Here is a 12,382-nt window from a genome sequence, read left to right as displayed (position 1 = left end):
ACTGGGTTACCATGAACCAGAAACTGATTTGGACTCACCATATAAGTGTAGCAGCTACAAGAGCAGGGCAGATGCTGGGAGTTATGCAATGAGTAACTTACCTCCCAACTTCATCTGTCCACTAACAAGGCACAAGTCAAGAATCTGTTAGAAACCTCCCATATGTCCAAATGTGCGCACCACCATCAATACTCAAGAAGCTGGACATCACCCCAAGACAAAGTAGCAGCCTTGATTAGCACAACATCCACAAACATCCAATCCCTCCACCACCAACACTGAACAACAGCAAATGTGTATCACCTACAAGAAGCTCTGCAGGAATTCACCATGGCTCATTACACAGCACTTTTCAAACTCACAATACCTTCCAACTAGAAGAACAAGGACAGCAGATATATGGGAACACCACCACCTGCAAATTCCCCTCCAAGCCACTCACCATCCTGACTTGGAAACACACCTTTGTTCCTTCACTGTTGCTAGGTCAAGCTCCTGGAATTCCCTCCCTAATAGCATTGTGGATCTACCTACAGCACATCGACTGCCGTGAATCAAGAAGGCAGCTCATCACCACCTTCTCAAGAGCAACTAGGAACAGGCAATAAATACTGTTGGGCCAGTGATGCCCATTTTCTATGAGCAAATAAAAAAATTTTATACAATCCCCAGAGGTTCTTCTCATGATAGACCAGAGGTGCTGGGCCTTTCAGTTCTCCCCTGCATATGATATCAAAATCTGCAAGCCAAGGACGGTGAAACAGGTCTGGACCGTTTAGCTCTAAAGGTACCGGGATATGACTGCCTAAGTCTTGCAAGCCCACAGAGCAAGCTTCCTTCACCCTGACTATAGATGTGGGGATTGCACCTAGACAGTAGTGGGACAACTAGCAGGAAGCAGGGGATTGTGGGTGGCACGGTGGCACAGTGGTTAGCACTGCTGCCTCACATCGCCTGAGACCCGGGTTCAATTCCTGACTCAGGCGACAGACTGTGTGGAGTTTGCACGTTCTCCCCGTGTCTGCGTGGGTTTCCTCCGGGTGCTCCGGTTTCCTCCCACAGTCACAAAGATGTGCGGGTCAGGTGAATTGGCCATGCTAAATTGCCCGTAGTGTTAGGTAAGGGGTAAATGTAGGGGTATGGGTGGGTTGCGCTTCGGCGGGTCGGTGTGGACTTGTTGGGCCGAAGGGCCTGTTTCCACACTGTAAGTAATCTAATCTAATCCTAGTCCACAATCTCTCCAATCCTAATATCTTCCCACACCCCTATGGGACCTTACTATGCAATCGTAGAAGGTGTAACTCAATACCTTCTACCTGCCCATTTACTTCCTCCCTCCTCACTATCCAAGGCTCCAGACACACCTTTCAGGGGTTATGCAGCAATTGACCTACAGTTCAATCAATCTGGTCTACTGTATTCCCTGCTCTCCTGTACACTGGGGAGATGAATCGCAGACTGGGCAACCACTTTGTGGAACAGATACGATGTCCACTAAAATGACCCCAAACTTCCAGTAACCTGCCATTTTAACACTTTAACATGTACCCTGGCCAACTTTTCTGTCTTGTGCTCCAGCAAGGCTCAGTGCAAGCATCTCATTTTTTGCTTGTGGATCATGCAGCATTCAGGACTCAATATTGAATTCAATGGTTTTAGTTCAATGATGAACACCTTCTTCCCTGTCCTTTTCCCACCCCTACACCCAGGCCCTGTCATCAAATGAGCTGCTTTCAGCTGAGCCACCCATTTTCACCTACTTATCGTCCACATTATCACCTCTTCTTTTTCCCTCGTATAGGATAATCCATCCCCTTGATTCAGTGTCTTCCTCTCCCTTTGGACATTTAGATTACGTTAGATTACTTACGGTGTGGAAACAGGCCCTTTGGCCCAACAAGTCCACATCGACCCACCCAAGTGCACCCACCCAGATCCATTCCCCTACATTTACCCCTGCAACGAACACTATGGGCAATTTAGCATGGCCAATTCATCTAACCTGCACATTTTTGGACTGTGGGAGAAAACCGAAGCACCCTGAGGAAACCCATGCAGACACGGGGAGAATGTACAAACTCCACACAGTCACCTGAAGCGGGAAATGAACCCGGGACGCAGTAATGCTAACCACTGTGCCACCCACTTCCTCCACTTATCATTCATTCCTTTACTCTCTGGCCCATCCATGCCCTATCTTCAGCACATGTAAAGGACCTTTTCTTAGCTGGCATTAGTTCTGAACAAGGGTCACTTGTGGTCGGCCAAAGGGTGGTGGGGTTGTTTGGTGTGTCTGTACCAGAGTTGTCGTTCCCTGACACACCCCACAAGTTGGTGCCCTGTCTCCCTGATATAGAGGAGACCACATCGAGAGCAAAGGATACAGTAGATGGGGTGGGTGGATATGCAGAAAAATCTCTGCCGGATGTGAGAATATTCTTTGGGGCCTTGGATGGAGGAGAGGAGGGGGAGGTCTGGGCACAGGTTTTACACATTTTGTGGTGGCAAGGGAAGGTGCCTGGTGTGGAGGGCGAGTTGGTTGGATGGGGGTGGGGGGGGGGGGGGGGGGGGGGGGGGGGGGGGGGGGGGGGGAATGTGTGAAATAGATGTCTGTATTGCGTTGGTCACCAGAGATAAAGATGGAAGTGGAGGGGGATGCTGAGATGGTCCAGGTGAACTTAAGGTCAGGGTGGAAGGTATTAGTGAAGTTGATAAACTGTTCAACCTCCTCATGGGAGCACAAGGTGGCACAGTCATCACTGTAGTGGAGGAAAATGTGGGGGATGGTGCTGAGGTAACTGTGGATGATGGATTGTTCCACGTATCCTTTGAAGAGGTGCCAATCATTTGACTGGCAGAACTGGTCCACATCCTTAAAATATCTCCCTGGAATCTTCCCACTTCCTTCTGACCAAAAGGGTAGCATTGGGTACCCACATGTACCTCAGGTATGTCTGGCTCTTCGTAGAGTACATGGAATAGTCCAGTTACCCTGGCACCATCTCCCACCTTTTCCTACGTTACATTGATGACTGTATTGGTGCCATCTCATGCTCCCATGAAGAAGTTGAACAGTTCATCAACTTCAGTAATACCTTCCACCCTGACCTTGAGTTCACTTGGACCATCTCAGAAACCCCCCTCCCCTTCATGAACCTGTCAATCTCGATCTCTGGCTACTGACTCAACATGGACATCTATTTCAAGCCCATCAAGTCCCACAACTACCTAGACTTCACCACCTCCCATCCCGCCTCCTGTAAAAATGTGATCCTTTACTCCCAATTCCTCTGCCTCAGTCTTATCTGCCCCCAGCAGGAACAATTCCATTCCAGGATATCCCAGATGGTCTTGTACTTCAAGGACAACAATTTCCCCTCCCACATGATCAGCAGTGCCCTCCAGCACATCTCCTCCACTTCCCACACCTCTACCCTTGAACCCCACCCCTTCAACTTCCACCCCAGTGATCTCTGGATACAGCACATTATCCTTCGCCATTTCCATCACCTACAATCAGACCCCACCATCAGAGATATATCTCCCTCCCCACCTCAATTTCAAATCTCCCCTGCCACCACCTCATCCCAGGTCCAACCCTTCAATTCAGCACTGGTCTCTTGACTTGTCCTAGCTATTCATCTTCCTTCCCACCTATCTGCTCCACCTTCCCCACTGACCTTCATCACCTACCACCTTCCCAGCTACCTTTCCCCCAGCCCCACCCTTCTATTTATCTCTCAGCCCCTTCCCCCATCACATTCCTGATTAAGGGCTTAGGTCTCTCCTGCTCTTCCAATGCTGCCTAACCTGCTGTACTTTTCCAGCATCACATTTCTGATCTTTTAGCCTCTCAGATTCAGTGAGCCCCTTCAAAAAATTATTAACATGCCCACAACTTTGGAAATTCCCATGGCTTCCCATCGCCTTGTACCATCCCCACATAGAGGCCAGAGTTACTGTGAAATGCTTCAATGCTCCCTTTCAGAGCTCCCAGTCCTCTTCTAATCACTATGAGGTCCTTTCTTACGAACTACAATTTCCCCTGTCACTTTCACCATTCTCTCAGATATCTGAGAAAATGATGTCCATCCCCAGAACTGAGTTGCTTCCTTTCTCCAAAACTCCCTGGACTGCCCAAATAAGCTCTAACCAGTATTGACCAAACTTCCAGAACAATCATGACCCAAACCTGGATTGGCATCTCCACAGCTCTGACAAACCAAAGTATAATCCCCATGCTACTTGACCAGTTGGATTGACTGGAGTCCAATCTTTTTACTGCAAGGATAGAGATCCTAGACTCCATTATGACTAAGCACCTAACTATAGGCAACTCCAATAGAATTATCAAACAAGCCCTTTGACTGACTGTGTCATTGCCCCTGACTGACCATGGACCCTTTCAGAGCTGAAAATGTGTTGCTGGAAAAGCGCAGCAAGTCAGGCAGCATCCAAGGAGCAGGAGATTCGTGTTTCGGGCATATGCCCTTCTTCATGAATGAGGAAAGTGTGTCCAGAGGCTAAGATAGACCCCTTCACCCTACTTAGTCCTGCTTCCCTTTGACAATGCCATTTTGTTTAAACTATATGCAGTGTGTTTACCAAGTAAAATGCTATCAAATGCACAAGTGCAACATAATGTTACATGGTGCTCCTCAACAATGTGTTCACATCCCTGACAGCTCCCCACTGTCACAAACTGCATTCTTCTTCCCCATGCTAAAAACACAAAGCAAGTCATGCAGAGGCTGGCCACTGCATCCCAGTTCTCAGGTAAGTGGTTTTAGAAAGCAATCCTAAATACAGAGAGACTGGCAATACCCAAATAAGTGCAAAGCAAATGAGCACTAAGAAAACAAGCTAAAAGCCACAAGATACATCTTGCGCAGATGTATAGAGTATGTGTCTCCTGCATGCAAATCAATCTAGCAAACACGTGCAAGATATTGGTGTCCCTGAGCTCCAAACAAAATGTTAAAGGACTGAATTGGTGTGAGAGTTGGCCCAAAAGGAGGCATGCCAATGTCGTGAGGCTGATACTTTGCCGACACTGACTTGTGTGAATGGCAGCTCGAGGAGGATAATGGACCATGCAAAGACTTGGGTGTGAAGAAGCAATTTCCTGGATTTGTGAGCTGCAGCCACCAGGTACTCACTTTGATTTACATATCTTTTCAGAACAATACTAAAGAAGAGTCATTGCATCTGAAATGTTAACTCTGATTTCTCTTCATGGATACTGCAAGACCTGCCGAGTTTTCCAGCAATTCTTGGTTTCAAAAATCAAAGGAGTTTGGACTTTAATGAGATGCAAATACATGGAAATTAGGTAGTTCCTGCATAATAGCAAGATTATGAAGTCTCTGTTTATGACTAGCGGAGAAAAATTGGGGAAAAATTCTCCATATCGGATTCTTTCTCTATATTTCCATCTTTGTCATGATTACTTGCATCATACTAGGGAGGGGAAAATTCTGTGCATTGATTTGAACCCCTTAACACAGAAAGGCCTCAGTAAGTACCACAGCAATCCCCAATACCATTATTTTTCAAAGGTGATTGAAATTCTGTCAACAAACATAGAAACAGACAAGCAAATGCAAGTTGCCTGAATAGTTTTAATAAATTTCCCCAACCTGACAGATCATATTCTTACTGACATACTTAGGAATAATAAAAATAATGTTGAATTCAACAATGCATTTTACCTACCAAATCAAAGGGGACAATATATGAGTAAAAAGCATACCCAACTTATGCAAACATATACATAGGAATCTGGGAACACAGCATATTTAAATAGTACCAAAGGGTTTCCTATGTATTACTATAGATATTTAGACAGTGAATGGATTACTTGGATTCAGTAGTAGAATTAGAAAAAAATTATCTCCAATTATTTCTCCATTAAACTTAGGACTTCAACACAAAGAAGACAGCAGTAATTAAGTTGGCACAAGAAAACAACAGGCACAACCTTGCAACATTTAAAATAAAATTGACACACACTACACACAAAAAGGTCATCACACTAAATACACCAGCGGTGGACCAATAAGGTATCAGCTAATGAATTTTCATCACATATACATAAAGCCAGAATATTCCAACCAGATAGAACTACGCATTTTAACCACATTAAAACAGCAAGGATAAGAAGAAAAAAGATTCCTCAGAGGTTACAAGTCTAATTTTTTGAGAGGTAGTTAACACACGACTGCAAAACAGGTTAACAGCAAGACCATTGTTAATTATAACATATTGCACAATAGTGCATTAAATAAAGCAGTTCAGAATATTTTTGAAATGATAAAAGGAAATACTCATTCACTGAGCCAATATAACATCAGCTTTCAAAAGATGCAAATTCATTAAAAAATTATCAGCCAGAAGCAGAGTGATGATGCCATCTACCCCACTTATTATCAACTCTCCTCTTCCCACACACCAGCCCCAAATTCCAACTCTTGGTAGTCTTTTTTTCTTTTCAATTGCCTGACCTCAGTCTCTCTTTATTCCCCTACAGAGTCACTCTGTCCACTATGATTCCAGGGTGCAGACTTAGGTGTTGCCACTCACTTTCTAATCTCCAATCCCAGGCTGCTTCTCTCCCTTGTGCAATGATTTATGAGACACAGTTGAGTCTATCGGCAAATGCAAGAGAGAAACACCTCCTGATTGGAGAAGAAGCTCCTTATATATTCTTATATTTTCATGAACAAGGGTGATTTTTCTCTTATTGTTCACCTTTCTGATTGACTTTGCCCAGTTTTATTGGTGAGTAAAGGGTGATTCCAGCCACCATCTCCACATATTTGGACGCGTCAGCTACAGCCTTTGATATAGTTGATCACATCATCCTACTCCAATATCTTTCAACTATCTAGCTGGCGCTTCCATTCTTAGCTATGTTACTGTACCTAGAGAATCACCTACAACGACTTCTCAGCCTACACTTGCATCATCACTTCTGTTGCTCCCTTCAGGCCTATCCTCAAGTTCTGTCCTCTTCCTTCTCTACATACTTGTCCTCTGTGCCACTATCCAAAATGCACAATTCCAGTTTCTCCAGACACTAACAACACCAATTTCCACCTCAATACTATCTCTTGGCTTCTCCATTGTGTCTACAGACACACCCATTTCCATTAGTTGACTTCAAGTCAGTCTCCATTACAAACTGGTTTCCCCACCTACTGAGTCCATTCCTCTCCCTGACTGCAGTGTGATCACAATATTGGAGTTAGTTCTGACACATTATGAGCTTCAGACTACCTAACTGGACTAAGGCTGCCTATTACATGACCAGTAATATCACCTGACTCCATCTCACCTTTCTTATCCAGAGTATTGATCATTCCAATCAATCTCTAGCCAGCCTTCCATATTCTTTCTGGAACTTGAAGTTATCCAGATGTTATTGCTAAGTCCCTAATTTGCAGCAAGTCAAGTTTGCTTATCAACTCCATCTCTTCATTCACCTACATTAGCCCCTGGATAAGCAACACTTATTTTAAAATTGTCATCCCTGATTTTTAAGTCCATATCCATACCTTTCCTCAACTCTAAATTTCTCCAGTCACACCACACTCCAAGATATCTCCTCTAATTCCAGCCTCTTGAATATCCTCAATCTTAGTCACCAAACCATGGGCTGATGTACTAAGATCTTGGTCCCAATATCTCATGTGGCTCAGTGCCTAATATCACTTTATAACATTCTTGAAGAACGAAGTACCAAAAAGTTATCAATTCAAAGGGTAGTAAACATCATGACAGGTAGCCTCAAGCTCAAACTAGCTGGCCAAAGAAAACAAAAGCAGTAAATCCAATATAGTCTGAATAGTCATTTCTACCAAAGATATCCACCACTTCAATAGTCTTAACTCATCAATCCAGCACTGGCAGAGAGTGCCTTTTCAGGGCCTGGGCGAACAGGCAGATGCAGAATCTTGTCATTTACTATGAGGACATGAGCAACTATCATGCAGCATAGGCTACCACATTCAATCACAGTGATTGCAAGCCACAGCTGACCTAATGAGAGACCTGCTACAATGCTATGGGAATTTCACACTGTGGAGTGGCATAATACAGCACTGTCATTATAATCACCTATTGCAACATCATCTCTACCCAAGCAGACAATGAGTTTAGTGTCAAACTGCTCTGTAATACTAAGCTCATGGCAGCATAATATAGCTTCCTTTGCTTTTATTTCAGATGTCACTTTTCAGTCCTTTTCAACCTTGGAAAAGGCTACTGACATGTTGAGATGTTTTTTGAGGGTATCCAAAGGCTTTACATATATGCAACTTTCCACCTCTACAATTATGACGATCACTATTCCAGTACTTCTAATCCATACTGAAAGACATGTGCATGAGCGAAATTGAGAGAACTGAGTGCAATCAAGATGGCTTTATTTGAATGCTGCTAAAGCTTTAAGCAGAAACTGCAGATTTGAATGTCACTAGGCTGTTTAACCATGGAGGATCAGATTGTCTGGTGAAATTCACTTGCATATACTTTATTATAATAGTTATTGTAAAGTATTTTCTCCAACCTTGGTCTTGCAATAAAGTCAATTACAGGACCAAAATATTCCCTTGCTGTGGTCACCAGACAACAGAAATGAGAAATTAAATGAGACCTACAAGCCATCATAACAACTAAGATCTTGGATTTATACAGCACCTTTATTGTAATAAAATATCCCAGTAGCATAAACAATGATATTAAGTTTCATCAGGAGAAAATGTTAGATGATCATAAACTTTTTTCAAATCCCAAATGGCCTCACCCTTCAATACTTTTGTACTCTCCAGCCCCACAAACCTCAAATATCTGCATCCTTCCAATTCTAGTTTCTTATTCTTTGCCAATTTTAATCACTCCAATATTGTTGATTGTGCCTACAATTATATAGGCCCCAAGCTCTGGAATATTTATTCACATCTCCACCTTGCATCCCTCCCATAAGACACTGCTGAAACATGTGTTGCTGGAAAAGCGCAGGAGGTCAGGCAGCATTCAAGGAGCAGGAGAATCGACGTTTCGGGCATAAGCCCTTCTTCAGGAATGAGGAGGGTGTGTCAAGCAGACTAAGATAAAAGATGGGGGGAGGGACTTGGGGGAGGGACGTTGGGAATGCGATAGGTGGAAGGAGGTTAAGGTGAGAGTGCTAGGCCGGAGAGGGGTTGGGGGCGGAGAGTTGGGAAGAAGATTGCAGGTCAAGAAGGCGGTGCTGAGTCCGAGGGTTGGCACAGAGATAAGGTGAGGGGAGGGGAAATGTGGAAGCTGGAGAAATCTGCGTTCATCCCTTGTGGTTGGAGAGTTGCTAGGCAGAAGATGAGACGCTCTTCCTCTAGGCGTCGTGTTGCCATGGTCTGGCGACGGAGGAGGCCAAGGACCTGCATGTCCCTTGGCGGAGTGGGAGGGGGTGTTAAAGTGTTCAGCCACGGGGGGGTTGGGTTGGTTGGTGCGGGTGTCCTAGAGGTGTTCTCTGAAGCGTTCTGCAAGTAGGCAGCCTGTCTCCCCAATGGAGAGGAGGCCACATCGGGTGCAGCAAATGATATGTGCGGAGGTGCAGGTGAACTTGTGACGGATATGGAAGGATCCCTTGGGGCCTTGGAGGGAAGTGAGGGGGAAGGTGTGGGCGCAAGTTTTGCATTTCTTGCAGGGGAAGGTGCCTGGAGTGGAGGTTGGGTTGGTGGGGGGTGTGACCTGATGAGGGAATCGCGGAGGGAGTGGTCTTTCCGGAATGCTGATAGAGTTGGGGTGGTCAGCGGGCGAGAGAAATATATATGGGGTCTGTTTGGAGGTGGCAGAAATGATGAAGGATGATACGATGTATCTGGAGGTTGGTGGGATGGTAGGTGAGGACCAGTGGGGTTCTGTCCTAGTGACTATTGGAGGGGCAGGGTTCAAGGGCGGAGGAGCGGGAAGTGGAGGAGATGCAGTGGACAGCATCGTCAACCACGTCTGAGGGGAAATTGCGGTCTTTGAAGGAGGAGGCCATCTGGGTTGTTCGGTATTGGAATTGGTCCTCCTGGGAGCAGATGTAGTATAGGCGAGGGAATTGGGAATATGGGATGGCGTTTTTACAGGGGCAGGGTAGGAGGAGGTGTAATCTAGGTAGGTGTGGGAGTTGATCGGTTTATAGTAAATGAGCTGTTGGAGTCGGTCAGTTTATAGTAAATGTGCTGTGGGAGTCGATCTGCAGTCCTCACTTTCTCCCTTAAGACATTACCTACAATCTACTTTTATGAGGTTAGTTAACAGGTAGGTACAGAAATATTAAAGATTGAGGCTACATTGGGAAGTGAAAACAAGGATGAGAATTTTAAAAACATGGCATTGCTTGACCAGGAGCCAATGTTGGTCAGTGAGCTACAGGACAGATAAGGAAATAGGACTATTGGCGAGTTAAGATACGGGCAGTACAGGTTTGGATGATCAAGCTTACAGTAGGTAGAAATGAGAGAGAACAGCTAGGAATGTATTGGAGCAGTTACGTCTGGAGCCAAAGGCATGAATGAACAAGTATAATTTGCAACCAATTTTAATACTTCCTCAATAAACAAATAAAATTTCAAACAGTCATAATTCCACTTACAGCATGCAAATCTGTAGCCAGTTTCTCCATGGAAGGTTTTAAATTTTCTACAGCCTTCAAGCCATCCTGAAAGAAACTGTTACGAAATGGTTAAATTGAAACGCATCTTATATATCAACAATAAACTATTAGCATAATAACCAAATAACTGAGCAAACAATGAGGCAAATTTTAGAAGTAAATACTGCATAAATTCTTTTTAACAGAATTCAACATATAATCAAAACAGTTATGATTTTTTGATAACATGAAATAAAGCACAAAACAAAACTTACTTGCATTGTGCATGGAAATATTTAATCAGATTCTGGAGTAAGTCAACACCTTTCTTAATCTTGATCTCATTGACTTTAAGCAAATACTGTAGAAAAAAATATTTTTAAACTGAACATACTGAAGAATTCAATATTAAATGAAAGAAAACTAGTATAACAAAAAAAAGTTCTCAAGGAAGATGTACAACTGCTGGTTCCAGTGGAACTTGTTAATAAACTACACAATTAAATTGTCATGAACATTTGTGAATTATGTATCACAGATAAGTGTATGTTGGTTACTAAATTTGCTAAGAAAGTTGCATACAACATGCTGCACACAACATTAATAGTGTGGCTTTACTGACATACGTAAAAATGAGTTGTGATAACAATGTGGGTGAAAATCCTTAGCCCTGTTCCACCAGAAATGTAAAAGTGTATGTGCCCGTAACTTTCACTTCTGATCCTTATGGGCCAAATTCCTGGGACTTCCTTGACAACAATGCTGTGGAGTACCTGATGGACGGCAGAAGTACAAGATAATGGCTCAACACCAACCTCTCTAGGCAATTAAGGAAATGCAGTAAATGCTGGCTATGCAGCAACACACTGATCCCATGAAAGGAGTGTCTGGGACATGGACAAGATCTTAATTTAACAGCCATTTTAATCAACCTTTTTAGACATGTTGTGTCACACATCTCTGAGCAAGTGGGATTTAAAGCCAGACATTCAAGCTACCACGGCAATTCTATATAGTTTCAATTTACACTATCATGATATATTTCCAGCAACCAATACGAATGGAGGCATGCGTGCTCAGTCACGAGTACTTCCAGGAAAATTATTATTTTTCCTGTAAGGTCGTCAATTGGAAGTGAACCGAGTTACTAGAATTTACATGGGATCCACATCAGCAGCTATTGGTGGATTCCACTGTGTAGTTGCACCAACTTGTATATCTGTGATAAGAGGGTAAGAGTTCAAGAAAATCACAGAAATCCCAAAATCCCAAGCTGAGCTTCCTGTGGGAATCAGCAACTGTCAGGAATCTAAATGAAGATTTATATTCCAAAATCCCAAGAGAATAGAGCAAACAGAAATGAATGAAAACAAGGAAATAAAAACTTGTAAGAGCCTTTTCTGGCCATCACTGTGATTGTGTGTTTCCAGCAGATGGAAATACTGGCAGCTTTCCTAACTGGTACAATGGAACAGTCTGCTTTTTGAGAATGAGCAACAGTATAGACGGCAAGAAAAAGTAGGTGGTTGCTGAAAGTATTCCTCTGTGCTTGCCTCTGACCCCAGCAACCTCTTTCCCTGCTTTCCACACCCTAAGACTCTCACCAATGCCCACACAGACACGTAGAGATACATGTCTGAGAATGCACCTCCTGTGGCCACTGCTCCTAGACTTCCAAGTTGTGCTATGAGAAGCCACAACCTCTAATGAAGTGTGCAATTTACACAAGCTGCCAGGCTGATGGTTAGCAGGTTCAGGCAG

General features: G+C 43.8%; 1 protein-coding gene across 2 annotated transcripts in view; it reads right to left on the bottom strand.

Moving 5' to 3' along the window:
* The window catches only part of asap2a (ArfGAP with SH3 domain, ankyrin repeat and PH domain 2a), a 197,836-nt gene that overhangs the window by 77,089 nt on the left and 108,365 nt on the right, over window positions 1-12,382 (bottom strand). For both annotated transcript variants that reach the window (XM_060853322.1, XM_060853332.1), the window contains exons 7-8: window positions 10,897-10,982; window positions 10,622-10,697 (exon numbers count right to left, since the gene is read on the bottom strand). In XM_060853322.1, coding sequence (XP_060709305.1) covers window positions 10,622-10,697; window positions 10,897-10,982 — 162 coding nt within the window. The remainder of the gene's footprint in view (window positions 1-10,621; window positions 10,698-10,896; window positions 10,983-12,382) is intronic.

Source organism: Hemiscyllium ocellatum, chromosome 3, assembly GCF_020745735.1.
Source record: "Hemiscyllium ocellatum isolate sHemOce1 chromosome 3, sHemOce1.pat.X.cur, whole genome shotgun sequence".
In the NCBI taxonomy this organism is placed as follows: Eukaryota; Metazoa; Chordata; class Chondrichthyes; order Orectolobiformes; family Hemiscylliidae; genus Hemiscyllium; species Hemiscyllium ocellatum.
This window is presented reverse-complemented; position numbering and strand designations above follow the sequence as displayed.